The 27,193-nt window shown below is 44.0% G+C and overlaps 1 protein-coding gene across 1 annotated transcript in view; it reads left to right on the top strand.

Moving 5' to 3' along the window:
* The first annotated feature begins 1,565 nt into the window (after positions 1-1,565).
* The window catches only part of ARHGAP6 (Rho GTPase activating protein 6), a 535,211-nt gene continuing 509,583 nt past the window's right edge, over positions 1,566-27,193 (top strand). Inside the window, exon 1 of the mRNA XM_058291579.2 lies at positions 1,566-3,066. Within this exon, the coding sequence (XP_058147562.1) occupies positions 2,500-3,066 (567 nt within the window). The 5' untranslated portion in view covers positions 1,566-2,499. The remainder of the gene's footprint in view (positions 3,067-27,193) is intronic.

The following is a 27,193-nucleotide window of genomic DNA, read 5'->3' as shown; positions in this document are numbered from 1 at the left end:
TAACCAATCCCATGTAACATTATCCAAATACTAGCGACATTAGGTGATTTTATCACTTGACAAGTTACAAGGTATTGTTATTAAAGAACAGGCTGGCAAAACCTGCCCACCTTTACTTCCCTTGTGGCTTGTTTGAAAAGGGAAGAAAACAAGAGTCAACAGTCCCTCAAATGTAAACAGCTCTCTGAACTGCTTACAGTGCCTCTTAACAGCACACCTGATTGGTAGCCACTGAAAGTACTTAACGGGGTCAGGGAAGAAGAGGGAGGCAAGAAGACATGAACCCAGGTGAGTGCAATGGGAAGCTTGAAACTCCTTGTGTTCAGCCGAGGGATGGCTCAGAAGCTACTGGAAGGAACTCCCTGGGTGCAGTCTTTCCCCGCACCTTTACAAAAACTTGTATACCAGAGACACTGGAGTTCCAAGCCCTTTGGAGAGGCATCGAATTCTCCTTCCTTGGATTTCATGACGTGCCTCCTCCTACATAGTCCACGATGAGTAAACTTTTTAAAAAGTCAAAGTAAATTAATAGCCCCGCCCCCCAAGAATTTCAAAGGGAATATTTGAGAAGTCTTCCAAAATCAAATATGGACAAACCTGATATATACGTAAGGCGAATATTTGCGTCAAACACCTATATTTAGAAGCTTCAGGGAAAAAATTTTCCCCATTAATAAAAGAAAGAGCGAAGGCAAGTCACCTTTGCGTTTGTGTTACATTCTTTTTATCTTGCCATGGAAAAAGAGGACACGCAAAATAAGCAGGGATTTCCCAAATCCTGTCTCCCCGCTTGCTGAGATGGTGGAAAGATGAATTGCAAAACGTAAACGTCAGGTCAAAAAGCTCTCCCAAAGGGCGGCGAGATATTGGCCTTCCTAGTCCCCTGGGGTCGGACAGTCGCGGGAGAAACTGCATCCCCACTCGTCGTCTCCAAGCAGAGAACTGGAGCTCGCGAGCGATTTCCAGCTTCCCAGGAATGCGGCTGCGGCGCGCTGCGCCCAGAGGCGTCCCAGAGCCCACCCGGGACTCAGATGGCTGGGAAGCCCCAGGCCCGACGCTGCGCGGGGAGCCTGCCCCCTGCCAGGCCTCGCTCCACCTCGTGGCCTCGCTCCACCTCGTGGCCACACTTGCCAGGGCCCTTATTTGAGACCACCTTCCCCCCTCCCCCCCAACCCCGCCTTATTCGGCCACAGCATTTGATCTTTCCCTAGATCTGCAGCCCGGGCAGAGTTTGAACTGAGTCTCCATCCTTACTCTTTTAAAACAAAATCGGGGGGGGGGGGGGGGGGGGGGTGCAGGAGATTTAACTCCTACTACAGGGCAACCGTCCTGGGCTGCCTATCTGACATCAGTGGGTGGGGTGCAATCTGACACTTCCCTTCCTTTCCAGAAACGTGAGTGGAGCTGGCGCCCAGACCCCTCGATCTGGGGGAGGAGGAACGGGGGCGAAGGCCCGCACTTCCGTCATCGCGACTTGCTCCCCAGGCGACGCAGCCTTCGCGCGCGCCTCCTGGGCCCGGCGCCTAGAAAACTCCTCCACGCTGGGCTTTCTGCGGCTCCTTGCTCCGCCCCGGCTGTCCTCCAGCTCCACGCGTCCTGGCCACCTTCTTCCCGCGAGCGCCTAGCGTGAGCGGACTGGGACGGCTCCCGCGCCCCCCTCCCCCCAGGGTCCAAGGCGGGGCCGCGACTGTCCAAAGTGTCCCTCCTCGGCGGGGCGTGCGTCCCCGCCCCCGGGCTTCTCTCCTTAACTGCCTGCCCCGGCTGCGCGACGAGCGCCGAGTGCAGCCGCGGCCACCTAGCTCTAGGCAAGCCGTGGGCGCAGCGCGCCCTCCGTCCCCGCTCGGCCGCGGCCAGGGCGCCCGCGGGAAGCCGGCCCTGGGGGACCGCCCCTGCGCCTCGCCAGGCGGAACCGCGGGTGGCGGCGGAAAGCGAAGGCGCGGCGAGGGCTCCCGGGCGCCCAGCTCGAGCGTCGGAGGGAGCCCTGCTCGCGGCGGGCCGAGCTTGGCGCGCGCTCGGGGCGCACGCCCAGCCCGCCTCCTCCCCAGCCCTCGGGACCGTCTTCGGGCCGCGAGGAGGAGCCTGCTGGAGACTTCGAGGCTGTCCCGAGCCAGCGAGCCAGAGCGCGGCGGCTCCCGCCACGACTGGGAAGGGGGAGTGGCGCTGGCAGCCTGGTGCTGGGAACCGATCGAGCGCCTGACCGTCCTCCTCCTTCTGCCTTCCCCTCTTCCCAATTTGGGCTCGGGGGAAGCTTCTAGCAGCCGCGGGAGACCCCCGGGCCCCCTTTCCTCGAAGGCTGGCCATGGCTCTGCTTCTGCCCTCGCCGGGGCCCTTGAAGCGCGCTGGTGGCGCGTGAGCCGGGGACTGCCCTCCACCGCCCTTGGCGAGCCAGCGAGCCGACCCCGCCTAGCAGTGCCGTCCGAGCCCCCTGCCTTCCAGGCGCGAGACAGCCAGTGTTCCGGGAGGGCCACAGCGGTGGCCCTCGAGCCCAGCTCCGCCGAGATGTCCGCGCAGAGCCTGCTGCACAGTGTCTTCTCCTGCTCCTCGCCCGCCTCGGCCAAGGGCTTCTCCAAGAAGAAGCTGCGCCAGACCCGCAGCCTGGACCCGGCCCTGATGGGCCGCTCCGGGGGCGAGGTGGGCGCCGACGGCGAGCCCGGCGGGGCCGCGGGGAGCGGCGCTCGGGGGCCCGCAGGGGGCCGCCTCTGCTCCCCGCCGCCCCTGGGCGAGGGTCCTGGCCCCCGCGCGGCGTCTTCGCTCCGGGGCCCGCCCCCCAGGTCCCTCTGCTCGTCCTTCTCCACACCTAGCACCCCGCAGAAGTCGCCGTCCGGCAGCTTCCACTTTGACTACGACGTCCCCCTGTTTCGCGGTAGCCTCAAGAAAAGCATGGCCTGGGACTTGCCTTCGGTGCTGACCGGGCCGGGCAGTGGCCGCAGCGCGGCGAGCATCCTCTGCTCCTCCGGGGGAGGCCCCAATGGCATCTTTGCTTCTCCAAGGAGGTGGCTCCAGCAGAGAAGGTTCCAGCCGGCATCCAACAATCGCAGCCACTCCTACATCGTGTGGAAGTCCAAGGTAGGCACCAGCACCGCCCGTTCTGGAGCCCCAAAGCTGGACGCCTGGCCAATTCCGGGGGTTGTCTTTATCCCATCACGTTTACAGAGGCAGGGGACCCGCTGACGGGCTTCCGTGGTGTGCCTGTCCCCCTTGGGACGTTAAATGGTGCCTGGAAATGGGACAGTCCCTAGCGGCCACCAGCTTGTGTGCCTTTGTGGTTCTTCTTGGCTCCTTTTTGGAGCAGTGATTGGAGCTGGACGGAGAGAAGGTGTTGTGGTTTTGGGTTTGTGCTGCGGGCAATTTCAAAGGGTCATCCTATCCCTTCACCCCTTGTTGATAGTTTTGGGGAGCACAAATGGCCTATTTCTATGCTGTTTGTAAGGACTGAAGGAAACATGTTTTGAAATGTCTGTCCACTGGCTGTTCTTACAGGAAATTCTGGAACATTATTCTGGAGGGTGTTGTGAACAGTGCTTGTGTTTGTGAGTTTGTGTAACAGAGGGGAGTAACTACTAAAATTCTCTAGTATTGATCTCTTCTTTACCCTACCACTACAAAGTCCAATTGCAGAAATCTGTGGTACTAAGTACTGGCCTAATGGATAAAAAGAAAAAAAAAATTCTCTTGAGGGGTAGGAAAGATCCTGGAAACATATCAACATCCCACCAAGGACTTTAGCGAAATACAGGTAAAAAGGAAATTGATAATTAAGAGCGCGTATCTTGGTACCTCTGGCTAATAATGGCCAATAGAGCTATTGGGAAACTGATTCCTGGGTATTTAGAAAGATCGGTGCCTTTGGAGAATAAACAGCAGTTGTCAAAACTAACAGCTCCCATCCTCAGTTCACAAACTCTGTATGTTTGCCTTAAATCTGTTCCATAAGGGAAGGGCGATTCAATCAGTTGTAATTAAATATTTTAAAGTACAGTTCGTATTACAGAAATGTAATAAGATACCATGTAATTGTTTGAGATTAAGGCTAAATAAAGGAAACACAACCAAGAAAAACAGCTTGAAAATAGCATCCAAGATCATACTTAGTTCTGTTAACATGAGTTAAATATTAGCTTTTAGCATTTTAATAGAGAGCCTTAAAAATCAACATAATTTATTAGAAACATTAGTATCACATGTTAATAAACTGTGAGTTACTGTGGTAGAGTAACTGCTCCTGTTTGGTGGGGAGTATGGATTACCCATTTTCTTGAAGAAGATAGGCTGTAAAAGAAAAGTCCAGGCAGAGAGCAAGAGCTTACCTCCAAACCACAGAATTTGGCATTAGAAAGATGATCAAAACTCAAATCGTTGAGCTTCTCTTGAGCTCCAGCAAAGACTGGATACCTGTGTTCTTTTGGAGTTCCCATTATCAGCTGCATCTGTTGGAATTGAGAGAAAGAGGGAAATGCAAAAGCAAGCCAAATTCTTGGATTAGCTAGCCACTGATATTCACATTTAAAACCAATGACATCCTTAAAAATGCCCCTGCTTTTCTTAGCAACCACACATGCCTGGATTATTTTATGTGGATGCTGTTCATTGCTGTTAGGATCAAAAGGCATTCGACTGTAGATGGTCCCAACTGGTAGAAAATTTTCTCATTATCCATTCGAATCACGTAGTCAATGGACAAGTATCTGAACTGCAGCAATACTGGGTGGCTTCTTGACTGTTCCGTGTAGTGCTTGTATAGTCTACACAGAGGTCACCTACCATGACTCTCATTTTTTTGCAATGGTTAAAGCTAAGAACATAGCCATATGGCAAAAGAACACAATTTTTTCCCCATAAAATGTATATGTACACGTGTGCATGTGTGTATCAGAAATCCGTTTTTGCTTGAGACAGACATGGAGTGATTAGATGGGATCCTGGTGTGTAGGACCAAGGCTGGTTTTATTTAGTAGAGGGCCAGGTATCCTAACATAACCCCTGGGTCTGGAATTTAAGGGCCTGGATTACCTTTCAAAGGTTTTAACGCTCTGGAATCCTCTCACAAGCCAAGGGAATTCATCCTATGGGACGCGGCTTGTCCTCACCGGCAGGCAAGCTGGATCCTTTGTCTGAAAAGAGAATCTTTACTAACGACGTCAAAAGTCCAGCAGATGAGCATTCTTGCAAGGTTACTTATAGGCCCTAGGGGGAGATATGGTTCGCGCACGTTTGGGTTTCGGACTTTTCCTGGTTGCTCTCGCTCAGGGTTTCTCAGCCTCCACACGCTAGACATTTGATGCTGGCTAGTTCTCTATTGTGGGGGACTTCCCTGTGCACTGGAGGATGTTGAGCAGCATTTCGGGCTTCTATCCACCAGACGCCAATAGATTCCCCCTCCCCCATTGGGACAACCAAGAATATCTCCAGACCTTGCTGAATGCCCCCTGGGGAACAAGATTGTCCAGGGTGAGAACCACTGCTCTAGTGAAGTTGAATGTAGCACCTCGTGCTGGCATCTAGCAAGTACCCGCAGCAGTTTTCAGGTGGCATCAAATTTCCCTGGGGCCTTTGTCCTATTCCCAGGCCACAAGGACCCTTCTTGAGTCTTGCCTGCAGACTCCATGTACCCCTTCTGGTTTGCACACATTCTGTTTCTCTTCCATTGGGTCCACAGGAAAGCCTGAGCATTGACCTTCAGGTTTAGCCAGGGACAGATCACATCAATTTCAGCTTAGTTCTTTGGGCAGATTCTCTGGTCATAAATGAAATTGTTCCTATAACGGCTCCTGCTCCTGAGAAATGGCCTATACTTAGGAGTTATTAGACAAAGTCAGCTATGACTCCCTTCATATTTGCTCCCTCTGTGTTTTGAGGTTGCTGTTACAAAATCTGATTTGTGGGCATCCTGTGTAGAATTATCTACTGAGTTAAAAAAAAAAGGTGGGGGGTAGATGACAAGGGCTTAAATGGTGCCTGATGGTGGAATTGGTACATGTCCCTCGACTTGTATTCTTAGCAGTTGAGCTCTGTGCCTGACTCTGATTACAGGTAGGGGAATAAGGGGTTCTCCTAGTTCTCGTGGATGGGACCTGGGGTTATATGTGTCACTGACCTGGAGTTTGCCAGCTTCTGTGACCCATACTTAGAGTGATTTCTAACTACCTGTGACTTCCATACTTTTCTTCATTTCACAAGAATTTCCTGGGCATAAGCAGATCTCTTGGTGCCAGGAATGCTAAAATGTAACCAGCTCTGAAAGAGCTGCAGGTCTAAGGAGGGAGATGGATGAGTCGCCCGATAGGTACAGGGCAGAGGGATCAGAGAGAGGGATGAATCGCTGTGTTTTGGGGGAGTCTTGGAAGGCTTCACTGAACAGGCAACATTTAAACTGAATCATGAAGGAGGAGAAGAGGGGGAGTGATTTCTCAATAGAAGCCAAGGGCTTGGATATGCAAAGGCACAGAAGTGTTGATGGGACTAAATTTCCAGTGAAGAGGATTTAGAGGGCCTTACGCCTGGTAATCTGTTGGCAGGGAAGGTTAGGACACCAGGACACCTGTAGCAACCAAATGACTTTTTAATGTAGTAACCTAATGAAACCAAAAATCGGACCCATTTGGGGGGGTACCTCTGTGGACAGATGAAAATGGCAGTGGGGCCAAAGCACATTCCACATCCTCCAAGCCACCCCTTGGCACCACCACTGTGGAGGGGTGACAGGTTGTAGAGTGATTTTGAAGTGAGAAGTGTGATGGGCCTGGTGCATAGAATGTTTCTCGTTGTATCTCGGATGATAGTGTGATGTATATATCTTAAAAAAAAAGAAGGGTATATGGGAGAAGGGTATATGGGAACTTCTTCTGTTTTTTAATGTTTTTTAATGTAACGTTCTTTGTGATTTATTACTTTTAATAAAGTGTAAAAAAATAAAACAAATCACAACTGTTTAAAATAAATAAATAAGGTATCTACCTCATAGTGTAATTGCAAGGATTAAATAAGGTATTTCAAATAAAGCACTTAGAGCAGTGCTTGTTCCATAGTAAATATTTAAATGTTGATTACTGCTATCATTTAATTAAAATACTATCTCATTTTCACTTAAAAAAAAAGGTAGGGTATTGTTCATTATGAAGACTCCCACTGTTCTCTTCTCAGAGGTTTGGCCTCTATATTCTCTAGAGCTGTAGTTCTCAACCTGGGGCCGATTTTGCCTCCCAGGAGACATTTAGCAATGTCTGAAGATAGTTTTGGTTGTCAAAACTAGATGGAGGGGAATGGTGTATTAGTTTCCTATTGCTGCTATGATGTATTACACGAACAGATCTCACTGGGCCTAAATCTAGGTGTTGGCAAGGCTGCATTCATTCTGGAGGCTCTAGGGAGAATGTTTGCCTTTTCCAGCAGTCTTCTTTGTCCATTTTCAAAGCCACTGCATCTCTCTGGCCCTTCTTCTATAGTCACAGCTCCCTCGGACTCTCTTAAGGACCCTTGTGATGACATTGGGCCCATCTGGATAATCCAGGATCATCTGTCCATCTGAAGGGCAGTTGATCAGCAGACTTAATTCCATTTTCAACCTTAATTCCCCTTTGTTATGAAACCCAACCAAATTCACAGACGTTTGACAATGTCTGGAGGTATTTTTGGTTGTCACGATTGGAGGGGGATGTGCTACTGACATCCAATAGGTAGAGCCTGGGATGCTGCTAAACCTCCTACAATGCACAGGACGGCTCCTGCCACCAAGAATTATCTTGCACAAAATATCAATAATGCTGAGGTTGAAAAACTCTGTTTTTAGCAGATATGTGCTACTCTAGTCAGGAAATTGAATTTTAGGCTTTGCTTTCCACTTCCATTTTTCCCTCGTGCTTGTGGCTTTACCTGCATCATTTTCTTTTTCTTTCCTGGTATATGTCAAACAAGGCATTGAATCAGAAGAAAATGCCCATTATAAAGGTATTCAGGATAGGAAAAAAATGTGGGATGTCTAAATATATCTGTAGGGAAAAATTAAATGCTCAATATATAATGATGGAAACTGGAATTAAAATTTAAAATGTCAGAGAGGAGTATGTGATTAAAAATAGAGGCTAACCCATATCACCAGAGGAAATAATTAGAGTAAGACCTCTTCAAACAGGAAATTGACAAAGGACGTTTTATAAGGAATTATCTCTGAAATCAGCATAATGCCATAAGAGTTTATAAATTTGGAAAGTAATCATTCAACTTTCATTTCTAACAGTATCTCTCTGTTAGAATTCCTTTCTAAGTTAATTTTTAAAAACGTAAATAGGGAATAATGTAAATATAGCTTCCTTTCAGATGCCTTGAAGTTGAGCTTTCACCAGCATTTGGGATTTGAGGTTTGGAAAGAGCAAATTTTAGCCCCAGGAAGGGCCTCGGGTAGCATCTAACTCCAGCTTCTTATTTTGGAGTTAAAGAGAAAGACAGGGAAGGTTACATACCCCGCCCAGACTCTGACAACAAGCTGAGGGTAGGATCAACCTTGACAGCCACTCTTCTCGACTGCCAGTATAAACTGCCAAACTTCTGAAAGAGTAAGCTACATTTGCCGTGTCTACTTCCACTTCTCCAACAAGCACCTCAAACCTTGGAAATCTCTTTTCTGTCCCCTTTACGTACTGAAACAATTCCCTCAAAGGCCTCCAGCTTTGGAGACTCTTCTTAGCTCTCCTTCAGCTGGACCTCTGAGCAACATTAAAACACTGCTCCCCTCCACACCACCTCGTCCACAACACACATAGAAGCCTCACCTGGCTGGGCATCTCCCATGTTGCCTGCTTCTTCATCTCTAATGTCTCTACCTATTTCTTTGACTTGTCTTTGTCCATCTGTCCCCCATGGTTCTGTATTTTTCTGGCAAAGCTTTCTCCTTTAATTATCTCATTCACTTTCGTGACTCTAGCCATCACCTCTCTAGGTGAGACTTCTAACTCTGTTTCTAGCTGGGATCTTGTACTTGAGTACCTGACATAGATTTCTGATTTACTTTTAAGTGTTTTCTCCTGGATGGCCCCTGTTCTTCAAATTCTCCATGTCTGAAACAGAAGGAATCAGCCCCCTTTCCTCTGAACATGTTTCATTTTGTGTATTCCTTGTTTTGGTTGGTGTCCCTGTTCTTCCACTTACTTAGGTTTACCATGCGAGAGAAGTCTTTAGTTCTTCTCTTTTCCAATAAGTTATCAAATCCTGTTGTGTTTACTTCTAATTTTCTCCAATCTAGAATGGATTGTGAAGCAGAATGTATCTGAGTTCTTACATCTCTCCAGCTCTTTATTCTCATTGCCACTGCCTACTTTGGGTCCTCATTTGCTATGGACTCCTGCTTGGTACCCTGTCTTTAGTTTCTCCCTCTTCCTATCTGGCTTATAGACTGTATACTCCAAAGACAGATTTTTCTTTTCTTTTTCTTTCTTTCTTTATTTTTTATTGTCTTTTAAAAAAAGATACATAGATCACACAAAATGTTACATTAAAAAACATAAGAGGTTCCCATATACCCCCCACCCCAACCCCCACTCCTCCCACATCAACCACCTCTTTCATCATCGTGGCACATTCATTGCATTTGGTGAACACATTCTGGAGCACTGCTGCACCACATGGGTAATAGTTTGCATTGTAGTTGACACTCTCCCCCAGTTCAATCAGTGCGTTATGGCAGGATATATAATGTCCTGCATCTGTCCCTGCAATACCATATGGGACAACTCCATGTCCTGAAAATGCCCCCATATTGTACCTCTTCTTCCCTCTCCCTGCCCTCAGCAACACCCATGGCCACTGTCTCCAGTGGTACAATTTCTTCCATTGCTAGAGTCACAATAGTTCTAGAGTAGAATACCAGTAAATCCACTCTAATACATATTTTATTCCTTCATCCTGTGGTCCCTGGGATGGTGATGTCCACTCCACCTCTAAATCGAGAGGGGGCTTAGATCCCACATGCCTGATGGATGGGATTCTACTGGTTGAAGTTGTAGACTCTTTCGGTTCCCTGGTATAGTAGTTGACCACCCTCACCTCCCTGTTAGCTTTTAAAATTTTCTCCTGGGAAGCCGATGTGGCTCAGCTGATAGAGCATTTGTCTATCATGTGGAGGGTCCAGGGCTCAATCCCCAGGGCCTCCTGACCCTAGTGGTGAGCTGGCTCATGTGCAGTGCTGCTGTTCACAGGGAGTGCTGTGCCATGCAGAGGCACCCCCGTGTAGGGATGCCCCACTCGCAAGGAGAGCTGTCCCAAGTGAAAAAAGGCACAGCCTGCCCAGGAGTGGTGCCACACCCAGAGAGAGCTGACGCAGGAAGATGATGCAACAGAAAAGAGATGTAGTTTCCCAGTGCTGTCAGATAATGCAGGCTGACGCAGAAGAACACACAGCAAATGGACACAGAGAGCAGACAACGGTGGGGGGGGGGGGAAGGGCACAGAAATAAATAAAACAAATCTTAAAAAAAATTTTTCTCTTCTGCTTTTTGTGTACAATAATTTATATTTCTACTTAATTTTTAAAAAAGATATATTTATTTCTCTCCCCTCCCCCCTCCCCTGGGTTGTCTGTTCTCTGTGTCTATTTGCTGCGTCTTTGTCCGCTTCTGTTGTTGTCAGCGGCACGGGAATCTGTGTTTCTTTTTGTTGCGTCATCTTCTTGTGTCAGCTCTCCATGTGTGTGGCGCCATTCCTGGGCAGGCTGCGTGTTCTTTCGTGCTGGGCGGCTCTCCTTATGGGGCGCACTCCCTGCGCGTGGGGCTCCCCTATGTGGGGGACACCCCTGCGTGGCAGGGCACTCCTTGCGCACATCAGCACTGTGCATGGGCCAGCTCCACACGGGTCAAGAAGGCCCGAGGTTTGAACCGTGGACCTCCCATGTGGTGGGCGGACGCCCTAACCGCTGGGCCAAGTTGGCTTTCCCTACTTAATTTTTTAATGCTGTCTTTCCCTTAGTTTACAGGATTGGATAAACCATTCATTCATTTTTTTTTAATCAGATTTTTTAATGTCTTTTTTAAAAAAGATACATAGATGACAGAAAATGTTACATTAGATTCCCATATACTCCCCTCCCCACCCCCCTACCCCCACTCCTCCCCTATCAACAACCTCTTTCCTCATTGTGGCACATTGATTGCATTTGGTGAATACATTTTGGAGCACTGCTGCACCACATGGATTATAGTTTACATTGTAGATTACACTCTCCCCCAGTCCATTCAGTGGGTTATGGCAGGATATATAATGCAGAGACAGAATTTTAATCAGGTTAATCCCTGACCAAAAACCTTTGATTGGTCCCAGTGTGTACAGAATGAAATCCAAACTCATTAGCTAGTCATTTCAAAATCTTAGACAATATAATCTTAGCCTCCCCCCCATCCCCACTGTCCCAGGAACTCTAGTCCAGCAAAGCCAAACTGGCCACTCAGGCAGGCATCGAATTTGTATTGAGTGCCAGCTATTCAGTTGACACTAGTGATGCAATGGTGAGCTAACAGGCATGGCCCTGCAAGGTGCTTACAGTCTTATGCAAACAATAATTTCAGATAAATAAATCACTTCACGTATTCAGAATGCTGTGGAGAAAAGTACATTGTTCTGTATTCATACTGTCACGTATGACAGGAGGGCTGCAGTAGACAGACTACTGGCCCCCAAAGAGGCCTGTGTCCTAACCCCCAGCACCCATGAATATGGTGCTCTACAGGGTGAAAGGTAATTTGCAGCTGTAATTAAGTTAAGGGTCCTGAAATGGCAAGATGATCCTGGATTATCCATGTGGGCTGCTAGGAACTTTTATATACAAGTTTATGTGCAGGTGTATGTTTTCCTCTCTCTTGGGCATATAGCTAGGAGTAGAATTCCTGGGTCATATGGTGACTAGAATTTTTTTCAGAAACCACCAAACTCTTTTCCCCAGAGACTGTGCAATTTTACATTCCCGCCAGCAATGGGCTCCACTTTCTCCACGTCCTGGCTGACATGTACTATCTCTCTTTTTGATCATAGCTATCATAGTGGGTATGAAGCAGTATCTTATTGTACGTTAGATGTACATTTCCCTAATATTTAATGAAAATATCCTTCTTAACTCTATCAGTTACCACAATAACTAATTTCATGTTTTCACACGTTACATTCAAAGCCTTTTGGACATCTTGCACCACATTTGCGATCATTGTCTCACTGTATTTATGACAACCAATGGCTCAGATGGGATGCAGTAAACTTTAGAAGATGTTAGGCCCTAATGACACATCTCTGGGATCTTGGAGAGCCACTGCTAACATGTAGCCTCCCTCAGTTATTGATTGGATTCTGATATGAACTGAAACATGTGTTCACACGAAAATTGTACAAGAACATTCGTAGCAGCATTATTCATACTAACTAAAAAGTGAAGACAACCGAATGTCCATCAACCAATGAGTGGACACACAAAATGTGAAAAATTCATACAATAGAATATTATTTGGAAATAAAAAATAATGAAGTACCGATGTATGCTACAATATGGATTAATCTTGAAAACATGATGCAGAGTGAAAGAAGCCAGTCACAAAGAATCACATTTTGTAGGATTGCGTTTATATAAAAAATGTCTGGAGTCGGCAAATCCATAGAGACAGAAACTAAACTAGTGCTTTGCCAGGGCTGGGGCCAAGGAGGAATGGAGCATGACTGCTAATGGGTACACTGTTTCTTTTTGGGATAATGAAAATATTCTGGAATTAGTGGTGATGGTTGCATTACCTAGTGAATATACTAAAAAGCACAGAATTGTACACTCTAATAGGATGAATTTTAAGATATGTGAATTCTACCTAAATTTTTAAAAAGAGTGATGTTCATTCCTTTTAGAAAATATACAGGGTATTGTTGCTATATCGTCTTTTCAATAACATAAAAATAAATGAGTTCCAAGATTTGTGCAGCAGGCCCAGTCCTAATGTATTTTACCTGCTGTCTTTGAAGATTCAACAAAGGAGGTAGTAATGCTCTGGCAGACTCAGTGGAGGAGTCAATGGCCAGCCCTGGGAGTTTTTGAGATTAGTTACTGTGGAAATCCTCTGTCCTGATTGTTGTGCTTTAGAAGCAAGCACAGAGAAGCTATTACAAAGAACATTTTTCAGAATAGGCAGAGATTTTACAAATAGTTACAAAGTTGAAAAATTGCCTGGTCATATCACAGCAGAGCTATTAAATACCCAAAGATTTTCAGGAGCCATTAGAACTAAGAGTGATTTGAGAAACCACCTATTAAGTGATGTGCTGATGGATCTAAGAGGAGAAAGCTAAACCTGGAAATTACCCATGTCCTTGGAGAAATTGGAAGCAAATTGAATTGTGTGGCCTCGTGCCTTTATTTCTGTAGACCAGGAGAACTCATGGGAACAGGGGACTTATTACACCTACAGGAGCTCAAGTGTGAGTAAGAAAAGCATAGGACCAGTTCTTAGCTTGCCCCTCTGGTAGCTTCACGTCTCAGAGGTTGAGAAGCAATTAGGCAAGCTGATATTCTGAGATCCAGATGTGGATGGAGAATGGGAACAAAAAGGCTAGGTGCCAGTAGCCATGCCCAGCCCCCTTGGGGTTTATTACAACAAGGCTTCTGATATAGGTAATAATTTGGTTCAAGGAAGTCCTGACTGGGTCACCAGGTTTTCTGGCTTTTAAGTAAAGTAGAATTCTGCTGAAATGCGAACTGCCGATTGTTTCCTTGCTCACTTATTTCAGTTGAACCACAATTGACAGGGGATGATAATACTGTAAGCAAAATAACAATTTATATTTGTAGAATGCTCACCAGTTTTCTGTTATTCCATTCCTGTGGGGTGAGAGATGAGGACACTAACACTCAGATTGAGGGAGTGAGACTTAATTGGACAGGCAATCAAACATGTTGTTTAGAGCTAGACTCTGAACCAGACTATCTGGATTCAGATTCCAGCTCTGCCTTGTGCCCTTGAACAAGTTACCAAACATCTTGGTACCTCAGTTTCCTCATCGATCAAATGGGGATAATTAAAATGCCTACCTCAAAGAATTTTTGTGAGCATTTCTTGACTTAATATCTGTAAATTTTTGGCAAGTGCCCAGCTCGTGGGAAGTATGAAAAAGTACTAAAGAGGGCAATGTTAAATAAAATTGAAGATGTGCCCATGTCATACAGCTAGGAGGCAACATAGGACTTGAACCAAAGTATTAATTTAGTCAAAAATATTTACTGTGTACCCACTGTTTGTGCCAGGAACTTCGGTCTTTCTACCATGGCAGTCAAAGAGAGCTTAGGGAGATCAACAATGAATAAGTAAGCCCAGCAGGGTTGGAAAACAGCAGAAGGCAATTGGAAATTTATTTTGCAAGCTGTTAAGTAAAGTATAGATTTCATGATAGACATTCAAACAGCAGACTGGCAATCTAGGCGTTTTGGCCTAGTGACTTGGAACATAGGAATTTGCCAGACTTGCACTGAGGATTTGGTGTAACCCAAGACATGCCAGCAGGCCAAGGGGCAGCCTTCATTTCAACATACCAGTCACAGTAACTTCATTGCATCACACATTTTTGGTTTATGGAATACTTAGATGTTTGGGAACTGATTATCCCCCAGTGTGGTCCTCGATCTCAAGCAGGTAAATGGCAGTGTGCTTTCTCACTTCAAGCCTGGTGTTCTTCTCACTACTTCTTACTACCACTATTGTGTGAGACCAAGTTGACTGCTTTTCATGACCCATATCCTCAAGATCTTTCCAAGGTAACAAAGAAACATCACTAAATTGAGATGATGCCATCTATACTCATATGAATTTATTGCTCAAAGACTATCTGTAAGTCATAGAATGATGTCAGCATTCTATGAACAAAATAGAATCTTAGGTGGCAAAGTTCCTGGAAAGTCTTCATTCTAATCCAGACATCCATGTGATATTTACACCCTATCTATGGCCCCCACTTCCCCAAATGGAGACCTTCATAGTTCTGCCTCTAAATTATAATGGAAATAACAAATTCTTCTTGAATTTGTGTTAAAAACCTATCTCCCTGGGACTTTCATCAAGTTACAGATAAATTATGGCTCTCCTATTCTACAGATTATCACCAAAATGGCATTATTATTGCCAGTAAGGAAGTATGGGTGGCTTTCTGAGAGTTAACACAAACATTTGGCCATGTTTTCTTCTTGGCAGGTAAGAATTGTGAATAGATCAAACCAAAATGGAAGAATAGTTTACAAGACCCAAAGACATCTTGTAAAGTACTTATAGAAATCCAGGATTAGAATACACTGTCCTGAGGGTCTTACTGTGGCCCCTATGAGTCAGAATTCTTTCCTTCATAATTTATAAGAGAGTTCAAGGACAGGTGAGGTTTCCATATTATATCTCAGAGTATTGCTCTGGGGCTTTCCCAAAGCCCCCAAAGAGGCATGCTGAATCTGGGCTTCTAATGTTAATATAATATCAATTAATGAGGCTGTCAGAATGTGTTTGTTAAAATGCCAAAGAAACAAGTGTGAAAGGGGATATGGAGATGGTACACTGACTTGAAGGTCAAGAAGTTTGAGATGAGTAGTCCCAGACTAACTCCAGAAGCTGTGCATCATGAACTCAGCAAATGTCTTTCCACTCTGCTGTGAAGATGATGCTTTTATCTTTCATTTTATGTTGTCCCTGTGATTATATTGGAAATATATAACTTTTTCTCATATAGCTAAAAGCGCACTGTTAATGCGTTATGAAAATGATCAGATAGATTAAGTTCTTGTGCAGATTCTTTTAGCTGAAATTGGTTGTTCAGAGTTACATAATAACAATAAATGTAAAGAGTTCATTTCTCTTTGAGATCTTATTCTGAGTTGTGGTTCTCCCTGGTGGAAAGAGATGCAGGAGAGCTAGTGGACTGTGATTGTTTGCTTTGCCTTTCCTCATCTACAAATAGCCCTTTATAGAAAATGTGTAAAAGTCTGTATTTTACTTTCCTCAGAAGGTATCATTTCTGACTTATGTAAAGACATTCCAAGTTGTACTCTCAAAGAATAATAGAATTTATACTCCAAATCGTGTATTTTTGTGTTTTTTTCCCCCTAATTTTTGGTAAAGATGCAGTTACTATGGAGTTACGTCTGGGAAAGATACATGTTGCACATATAAACATTCATTGAGTAAACCTAAAACTGTTCTACAACAAAGTTTATTGTAAAAAAAGTTCATTGAGTTAAAAAGTTTAATTGTCAAGGGGATTATTAACTTAGTATACCTACAGTGATTGCCTCTGATTCATTAATTCTGTTTTTTCTATGCAACATTTTTATAGCAGAGAAAGGTTAGTTTTTAATTTAATTTTGGAAGACTTCTGGCAGAGTTAATTATATTATGAATTAATGTAATTTCATAATCCCCTTCCTATCTCTATCCCTATCCCTATCTCTATCCCTATCCCTATCCCTAACCCTAGACCTAGCTTTAGCCCTAGCCTTCTCTATCTCTGTCTCTACCTATCTCTATTTCTATCTCTATCTCTATCTCTAGCTCTAGCTCTAGGCCCTAGCCCTAGCCCTAACCCTAACCCTAGCCCTAGCCCTAGCCCTATCTCTATCTCTAGCCCTAGCCTTGTCTCTACCTATTTCTATCTCTAGCCCTCTCCCTAGCCCTAGCCCTATCTCTATCTCTACCTATCTCTATCTCTATCTCTAGCCCTAGCCCTAGCCCTGTCTCTACCTATCTCTATCTCTAGCCCTAGCCCTATCTCTATCTCTACCTATCTCTAGCTCTAGCCCTAGCCCTAGCCCTATCTCTAGCTCTACCTATCTCTATCTCTAGCTCTAGCCCTAGCCCTAGTCCTAGCCCTAGCTCTAGCCCTAGCCCTCTCCATCTCCATCTCCATCTTTATCTCTATCTCCATCTCTATCTCTATCCCTATCTCTATCCCTATTCTACCCCCCCCATCTATCCAACTCTTAATGTCATTATAACATCTTGTTTTACAAATAAAAAAATGGTTGGCCATTACCATATATAATTGGAGCAATGCAGAGAAATCATTTTTGGAAAATTAAAGTTTTTAAAACTCCTTGAAAAAACATAGAAGGGGCAAAATTTCACTTCTACCAGATGCAGAGTCTGGGTTCATGCAGTTTGAGAGGTGATCCCAGGAAGCAGGAATGAAGAAAATGGGAGAATGAAATGGCAAAGGAGGAAACACCATTGTAAGGCTGGATCATGGGTGTCACAACCGTGGGTACTAAGGTCCACTGAGGTTCCACCAGGACAAAGGGAAAGTGTATAGAATGCCTTTCAGAATAATCTACCTGCTTTTTGGTTATCTACTGCTACATAACAAACCACCACCAAATTTAGTGGCATAAATCTGTGGGTCAGGAATTAGGTCAGGGTTCAGTTGAGCAGTTCTGCCCCACGTGGCATCAGTTGCACTCAAACATTTGGTTGCTTTCAGCTGGTGTCTGGGTTGGCTGGAAGATGGAGAATATCTTTACTTGCAGGTCTGGTGCCTCGGTGCTCCTCCATGTAGCTGCTGTCTCTCCAGTTGGCTAGCTTGGGCTTCCTCACTGTATGTTGGTCTCAAGGTATGTAATCAAAGCAAGTCACAGGGCCAGCCCCAATTCAAGCGCAGGGGAAATAGATTCCATCTCTTGATGGGAGAAACAAAAAGGTACCCGTGGCCTTCTTTAATCCACCACAAGCTAAAATATGGGAAGCCAAAGAACAGGACAGACAACAACTATGTAAAAAACTTTCTATTCTGAAATAGTTTTAGATTTACAGAAGAGTAGCAAAGATAGTACAGAGGGTTTCCATATACCCTTTGCCCAGCATCCTGTAATGTTACCATCTTAGATAACTGTGGTACACTTATCAAAACTAAGGCAAGGGAAATGGATATGGCTCAACCAGTTGGGCTCCCGTCTACCATATAGGAGGTCCAGGGTTCAATGCCCAGGGTCTCCTGGTGAAGACAAGTTGGCCCGTGTGGTGAGGGGGCCCACGCAGAGTGCCAGTCCATGCAGGAGTGCTGCCCTGCACAGGAGTGCCACCCTGCACAGGAGTTCTGGACATCACGGAGAGCTGGTGCAGCAACAAAGAGACACAGAGGAGAGGAAATAAGAGACGTAGCAGAACAGTGAGCTGAGGTAGCACAAGAGAATTATTGCCTCTCTCCCACTCCAGAAGGTCCCAGGATCAGTTCCTGGCATCACCTAATGAGAATACAAGTAGACACAGAAGAACACACAGCAAATGGACACAGAGAGCAGACAACGAGGGGGGGGGGGTGGAGAAATAAATAAATCTTTAAAAAAAACAACTAAGGCATAAACCTTGATAACAATACTTTTGTTTGAAATACGGAACTTTCTCAGTTTTCACCAGTTTTCCCATGTATGCCCTCTTTCTAGTCCAGGATCCAATTCAGGAGTCATGCTCTATTTAGTTGGCACGTCTCCTTAGTCTCCTGCAATCAGTCGTTCTTTGTCTCTTATAATCTTGCCACTTTGGAAAAGTACCAGTCAGATATTTTGTAGAATGCCCTCAATTTGGTTTTGTCTGGTGTTTTCTCATGATTAGCATGAATTGGGGCATTTTGTGAAAGAATACATGCAACATCATTTGAACACAAAACGTCACTTTTGTTTATCTACATTAGTAGAGTAGAATGTGTCTATTAATGGCTTTTGCTTTCACCAGCCACATCCTCCTGTCCTGTCTGTGAGGTAGCATGATCATTTGCTTGTTGGGCAGATGCAGTTTTGAAGGTAGAAATGGTGGCTAGGGGACTAAAGAGAGCCCCCTCGTGATAGTGGCCTCTCTACAACAACCTACTGACTGGACTGGCCACGTTCTTGTTCTGCATGAGAATCTACAGCTACACTTCTTTTCTTGTAATTTGGATTTGCCCATACTTCTTCCCCATCACATGCAAAGCTCTCATAGGCTGATGCTTTGCTTGTACTTCTAGCTACCCTGGGTCATCAACAAGCATCTCTTTGCGTGTTGCATTTGTTGGTGTGTGAGGCAGGGAGAAATCCAAGATCTAAATGCCGTTCGTCATTCTCCTGTCAGAGGGGGGAGGAAGAGCTGGGTTTTGAGTAAATATTCATCTACAGAAGCAGCATTCCTTTGTCCTTGTTCTATGCTTACTTCTCTCTTGTTAACAGTACTAGAATAAACACAATTCTACCAAAATATTAGCAGTGTGTGCTGTTCTCTTTCACTTGCCAAGATTGTTTGATAATAAATACCATTGGAAAAAATACCATTGGCCAGCATCCTTGCAATTACATTAATATTCCTAGAGCAGAAAGGATGGATTTGGGAGGTACTTTGCAAAGAGAAGCAAAGTATGTCTGGTTTGTAATGCATTCCTTGAATATAATGATATTGTTACCTTTGAGCTTGATTTTAATTTAAATGTTTCCCTCAGTTGACAATAGTTAATGTCATGTTTTTCCTACAATATTCATAATTATCTTTTAGAAGGTGTATCTGACATAATGTATCTTTTAAAATTGAGTGATACTGATGAAGCAGATGATTGTACTGTGTTTCTGTGCTAGGAATCTGTAGATTAAACTAATTATTTTTGTCAAAATTAATTTTAGTCAAATGGAGAAATGGATTTCCCCCTCACAATTTTGTTCCCTTGGCTAATAGCATAGCTTATTATAATTTCACCTGTTGCTTCTATACTTTAGAGGTCCAAATTTTTATCTCCTGTCCCAGCTAAATCCTAGTCCCATATTTCTACTTGCCTACAGGATGTTTCTCCTGGTAGGTTCCACCATCACTTCAAACTTTAATTGTTTAAAATAATAGGTGATGCATTCCCTCAATATCAGAAAATGAAACAAGTGAATGAACAAACCACAACCAGCTCTTTCTCTAAACTATCTTTTCTTATGTGACAACTCTTTTCACAACCTTGGAGCCTTGAAGATGTTTTTATTGTTCTTCTCTTTTATATTCTGTATTCAAAAGGCCACCAAGGGGAAACGGACTTTGGCCCAGTGGTTAGGGCGTCCGTCTACCACATGGGAGGTCCGCGGTTCAAGCCCCGGGCCTCCTTGACCCATGTGGAGCTGGCCCATGCGCAGTGCTGATGCGCGCAAGGAGTGCCACGCCACGCAGGGTGTCCCCCGCGTAGGGGAGCCCCACGCGCAAGTAGTGCTCCCCGTAAGGAGAGCCGCCCAGCACGAAAGAAAGAGCAGCCTGCCCAGGAATGGCGCCGCCCACACTTCCCGTGCCGCTGACGACAACAGAAGCGGACAAAGAAACAAGAAACAAGACGCAGCAAAAAGACACAGAAAACAGACAACCGGGGGAGGGGAGGGGAATTAAATAAATAAAAATAAATCTTTAAAAAAAAAAAAAGGCCACCAAGACATCCTATTCATCTTCCTTTGAAATATTCATATTTCTCCTTTTCTGTCTGTTTATCTTGGCACTGACCCTCGTTTCTTGTGCTGGGTGTACTAACTGGTTTCTCAGTTGATGGGTTCTCCTCATCTTAATTCATACTCTCCACTGATATCATCATGTGACTTCCTGTTATGAAGTCCCTGTTAGCATCTAGACAAAATTTTAGCTGTCATGCAAACCTGACATACAGTCATATTCCTATCACCAGTCATTCTCCAGCAGGTCTCCTTTGTTCCCACTCCTTATTCTCCTCTTTTCTAACTGCAAGCTGCTTCTTCACCCTTCCCCTCACCCTGAATGCCACCTTCTCTTAGCTTTATCCAAATCTAGAACACGTCAAAGACCCAGTTCAAATTCCACAGTCATTCTCTGAGCTCTAAAAACCAAACAAAAGAAAGCACCCAAGTAATTTATTTGAAAAGAAATTCAAAAAAGGTAAAATAAATGTGGTTTGTTTAATTCCTGAGAGAATGACAGAAAATGAAATTGTTTCCCAGCTAAGTCCTGACAGGATCTATGGAGGAGGATAATTGAGAATTGCTGAAAACCTGGGTAGCCACTTAATATGGTCAGAGGAAAGTTTTTCTTGTTTAGAACTGAAGTGATTTCTCATCCCCACCCCCCAAAACCACTGTGAATGAGATGTATAGAGTATTTCATAGCTCATAGAAACATCAGAGACAGAAAATTTTTAGATGTTTTTCTTTGGGGATACAGGTCTAAGAATTTTTTTTATTAGAGAAGTTGTGAGCTTACAAAACAATCATGCATAATGTGTGGAATTCCCATACAACACCCCTCCACCAATACTTTACATTGTTGTGGAACATTTGTTACAGGGTATGAAAGAACATGATCACATTATTACCACTATCTATCGTCTATAACATACACTTGGTATATTTTTCCATACACCCCCTATTATTAACATTTGGTTTTATGAATTTTAACACGTACAGATTTGTGTAACCACCACTACAATCAGGATACAGAATTATTCCACCACTCTAAACATCTCCTTCAGATTGCCCCTTTATAGTTCTACTCTGCCCCCCCTGGTAATCACTGATCTGCTCTTTATCACTATAGTTTTGTCTTTTCAAGAATGTCATATAAATGGTATCATATACTATGTAATTTTTTGGGACTGACATCCTTCATGCAACATAATGCCATTGTGATTCATCCAAGTTGCGTGTATCTATAGTTTGTTCCTTTTTATTGCTGAGAAGTATTCCATGGTATGGATGTACTGCAATTTGTTTATCCATTTTGCCCATTAAAGAACATTTGGTTTGTTTCCAGTTTAGGACAATTATGAATACAGCTGTTATGAATATTTGTATACAGGTTTCTGTGTGAACCTGAGTTTTCATTTTGCTAGGGTAAATTCCCAGGGGTAGGATTGCTGGGTCATATGATAAGTGTAAACTTAACTTTGTGAGAAACTGCCAAACCTTGTTCCACAGTGGCTTTACCATTTTACATTCCCATCACCAACACGTGAGAATTCCAGTTGCTCTGTGTATTAGTCAGCCAAAGGGGTGCTGATGCAAAGTACCAGAACTCTGTTGGCTTTTGTAAAGGGTATTTATTTGGGATGGAAGCTTACAGTTACCAAGCTCTAAAGAGTCCAACTCAAGGTACCATAAGAGGTACTTTCTCACCCAAAGTCTGTTGCCACATCTTGATGCAAGATAGGGGGTGATGTCTGCAAGTGTTCAGCCTTCCTCCTTCCTCTTAAGGTTCCGTGGTTCCAGGTTCTTCTAATCTCAGCTGTAGCCTGGCATAAGGTTCGCATCACTCTCCCCAGGGCTCGTTTCTTTCTGGACTCAGCTGCTCTGGTCTCTCCACAAGGTCAGCTGTAGACTATCAGGCTCATCTCTCTTCCCTTGGCTGTGCCTATGGAGCGCTCTCTCTTCCTGCTTATCTGCATCTGTGTATTTACTTCCCGGGGCTCCAGCATCAAAACTAAAACTTCTCTGCTGTGTCATTTTCTGCTGCGGTCAAAGCAAAGCCCTAACCATAACTTAATCAAACAAAAATGAAACCTCTGGATATAATACAATCTAATGTGTCCAGAGGAACAAACCAGTTTACAAACATAATCCAATATCCATATTTGGAATTCATAAATAATACCAAACGGCCACTCTCTGCATCCTTTTCAACACTTGATATTGTTAGTGGTTTCTTTTTTAGCCATTCTAATAGCCGTGTAGTGGTATCTCATTGTGATTTGGATTGGCATTTGCCTAATGGCTAATGATGATGAACATTAATAAGAGAAAAATCTTCCTAGGTTTCTCCAGATAAGAGCATAATGAAGGCATCCATTTCCTAGCAAGGGCAGAGGCATCTAAGTTTTGGAGTTTGCAGTGGCTATAAGGTTGAGTTCCTGGAGAGAATAGCATCTGTCTGGTGACAATGTGTATATTAGTCAGCCAAAGGGCTGCCAATGCAAAGTACCAGAAATCTGTTGTCTTTTATAAAGGGTATTTATTTGGGATAAGAGCTTACAGTTACAAGGCCCTAAAGAGTCCAACTTAAGGTTGCTTTCTCACCAATGTCAGTTGCCATGTATTGAAGCAAGATGGTCCCTGATCTCTGGCTGGTCTCTCCTTCCCCTCTGGGCTTCCTCTTCCTCTTGAGACTCCATGGGCCCAGCCTCTTGAGACTTCATGTTTAAGTGATCCTGTAGTCCTCTCTCTCCTGACATAGGCCTTGTTTCTTTTCAGGCCTTCTATCAGTCTCAGCTGTTCTGCTGTCTTCTCAAGGTCAGTTGTAAACTATCTCGGGAATTGCTTATCTCTACAGGGGCTTTAGCTGTTTGAGCCTTCTCCTTTCTGTCACATGACAGGATCAAAACTGACAGAGCTCTCTCTTACAGTGCCTGTATGTGTGAGTGTCTGTTTATATCAGACCCAATAAGGTGGTGGGGACTCAACCTGAGACACACCCACTGACATAGTCAAATCAAAAGGCCTAATCTTAACGGGTAATCTAATTAAAGGCACCTCAGCTTAATTTAATACAGTCAAAGGGTATCACACCCAGAGGAATAGATTAGTTTACAAACATAATATCTCTCTTTTGGGGGATTCATAAAATAATCTCAAACTGCCACAGGGTGGTTGCAGAAAAGTTGAGTTTAGAGGCATCATAGACATCAGAAGCTTGAGTGGGCCATATGAAGTTTACTTACTAGGTTAGTTTCATGATTTCATTTTGGGAATTGCTCCCAGAAGCTTGGTTTCTAGCCACTTAATGATTCTGTTAGCTGCACAGTATTCTCTTCACCCTTTTCAGATTAGCTGGAGTTAGCATCTAGGACCTATGCTACAACAATAAAGCAGTATAACAAACAACTATAAGCACTGATAGCTTATAACAATAAATACTTCTCTGCACAAGGGTCTGTGGTTCAAGCACAGTAAATCTATTGATCTGGGTAGAAGTTGGTCAATCTAGGCTGGGCTTGCTCATGCATACGCAGACAGCTAATGTGTCAGCAAGGAATAATTCATCTCTCTTCCCTGTAGTGCCTCATCCTCCAGCAGGCTAGCCCGGGCTTGTATTCCTGGTGGATGCAGTGCTGTAAGAGATGGAGAAGAAGCCACAAGGCTACTTGAAGTATATCCTGGAAGACGCCACACCATCACTTCTGCTGCTGATAATTGGTCTAGTCACAAGGCCAGCCCAGATTCAAGGAGTGGGGACATAGTTTCCACCTATTGACAGAAGTTGCTGCCATTTTGCAAAGAGCTTGGGCAAGAGGGAAAGGTGGAGAAATGGGGCCAGGTCTGCAATAATTCTACTTCATATATAAGTGACTAGAAATTTTTAAGTGACTGTGTATAAAAACAGAATCTAGAGGGAAATACATCAAAATATTAAATTGTAATACCTCTTGGTGAGTTTACATTTCCCTTTTATATTTTTCCAATTTTCTATAATAAACAGGTATTACATGTGTAAATTAAACACTAGTTTTAAAAATTTTTTACAAAGTATGTTGGGGAATAGAAGGAGTGGTTTCTTCTGTCTGTGAAGGAGGGACTAATATCTTCCCCCAAAAGCAAGAATTGTAAATAGCAGTCTAGAATTTAAAAAAAAAGTTCAACACTGTATTTTTGGATGGGAACCTCTGATTTTTTACCCAACCTTAGGAGTTCTTATAGTCTAAAATAGCGATCTACCAAGAAGTAAGAACGTAGAAGAGGAAAAATTGTAGTGTTAGCCTCTTAAATTTGAGGAGACTGGAATCATGCAGGGGAAGGAACCCTACACTGTGGACTTTGCGGGTGGTTTGATGTTGACTGGCTTGGGGAATCAAGGATGGGCCAGTGTCTACAGAAAGCTGCTTTTCTTCCCCACTGCTTTCTGACAAATCTCAATGTGTTCTTTTTTTTAAATTTTTTTATTTTTATTTTTTTTTATTGACTTTGTAATAATATTACATTAAAAATATATATATATGTGAGGTCCCATTCAACCCCACCCCCCCACCCCCCCTCTCCCCCCCCAACAACACTCGTTCCCATCATCATGACACATCCATTGGATTTGGTAAGTACATCTTTGGGCACCTCTGCACCTCATAGACAATGGTCCACATCATGGCCCATACTCTCCTCCATTCCATCCAGTGTGCCCTGTGAGGATTTACAATGTCCGGTGAGTCCCTCTGAGGCACCATCCAGGGCAGCTCCATGTCCCAAAGACGCCTCCACCTCTCATCTCTTCCTGCCTTTCCCCATACCCATCGTCCACCATGTCCACTTTTCCCAATCCAATGCCACCTCTTCTATGTGGACATTGGATTGGTTGTGTCCATTGCACCTCTATGTCAAGAGGAGGCTCAGATTCTACATGGATGCTGGATGCAATCCTCCCATTTTCAGTTGTAATCACTCTAGGCTCCATGGTGTGGTGATTGTCCTTCTTCAACTCCATCTTAGCTGAGTGTGGTAAGTCCAATAAATCAGATTGTAGGTGCTGGAGTCTGTTGAGGCTCAGGACCTGGCTATCACATTGTCAGTCCAGAGATTCAAATCCCCTAAATATATCTTAAACCCCAACATTAACTGCACCTCCAGCACATTAGCATGAAAGTCTTATGAAGAGAGATCCCATCTGAGTCCAGATTCATCACACATAAACACCATTTCCAAAGAGGGGCCATCTGCCCTGGTAGTTAACCCCATCGGCCATGACCATAACTCTCATGGGTCTCTTTAGCCTTCAAAGGAACCAATATCTGGGGGTTGTATCTGCTTTATCTGTCTCTCTGACTCTGCTCAGTTGTGCATGAGGGCAATCCTTCTGCCAGCCTCCAGACTCTTTTTTAGAAATTCGTAGCCATATAAACTCATTTCTCCTTTTCATTTCCCCCTTACTTTAGGTCAAACAGCATTTTAAAGTCATGTTATTTTATGTAGACATGGATATTCTGCTGATCCGCATTGAACCTTCCGTATAAGGTCCTTTTCCAGTTGCATCATCAGTTGGTAGTTGATAGTGGTCCCTCGTTGCCAGGGAGGCTCATCCCCGGGTGTCATGTCCCACGCTGGAGGGAAGGCATTGCATTTACATGCTGAGTTTGGCTTCGAGACTGGCCACTCAATGTGTTCTTAACAAAATCAAAAGCATGGAAAAATATAGGAGAACCCATTTGTTAAATAGATTTTAGTTATAGTCATTATTCCCTTTAACTTAAAAAAATGATTTTATTCGACTTTAATGACATGCCATACAATTCACCCATTTAAAGTGTATGATTCAGTGTTTTTCAGTATATTCACAGGGTTGTGAAAACATCCCCACAGTCTAGTTTTAGAACATTGTTCCTCCCCACCCCCCACCAAAGAAACCCAGCATCCATTAGCAGTGACTTTCCGTCCTCCCCTTTCTCTCCAGACCCTGGTAACTACTAATGTACTTTATGTCTCTGATGGATGATTTGCCTATTCTGGACATTTCCTATCAATGGAATCAGGTAATATGTCACCCTTTGTGACTGGCTTCCTTCACTTAGCCTAGTGTTTTTAAGGTTCATCCATGTTGTAGCATGTATCAGTACTTTTTTCAATTGTGTTGCACAGTAGTATTCCCTTGTATGGCTAGAACACACTTTGCTAATCCATTCGTCAGTTGATGGACATTTGGGTTGTACCCACCTTTTTGCTATTGCCAATAATGTTGCGATGAACATTTGCATAAAGTCTTCCTGTGACCATGTTTCTCAGTTCTCTGGGGTATTTTCTAGGAGTGGAATTTCTGGATACACTGAGGTTTGAACAAATTCATCAGTAGGCTTGTTTGGAAAATAAATAGTTGATTTTGCTGGGGCATATCATATTTTGGCCTAACCAAGGTGTGGCCATAAGGCATGTAACCAGGAAACATCTTCTGAAGAGAGTTCCTGCCAAACGGCTCTACAGGTGCCTTTAAGGGATGGCATCAAAGCTGGAATAAATGTCCAGCATCTTCAGGTGCTATTTTTCAAGTGGTTTTAGATGGCTACTGCTTGTTTCTAATATGTATTACATACTGAAAAGTTAAAAGTTCCATTTAGTGTTGAATATATAGTGTATTGCATTTAGTTGGTATTGACATATGTAAACACATGGATAGAACAAGATTAAGTGGTGCATACCCATGGCCTGAAAATAAGTAAATCATAGACTAATCGTTGGCCTGTGAGCAATGTACAAGAAGTCCGGCCTGTCAAACAGTGTGTGTTACTTAATTTT

Source organism: Dasypus novemcinctus, chromosome X (genome assembly GCF_030445035.2).
Source record: "Dasypus novemcinctus isolate mDasNov1 chromosome X, mDasNov1.1.hap2, whole genome shotgun sequence".
NCBI lineage: Eukaryota > Metazoa > Chordata > Mammalia > Cingulata > Dasypodidae > Dasypus > Dasypus novemcinctus.
This window is presented reverse-complemented; position numbering and strand designations above follow the sequence as displayed.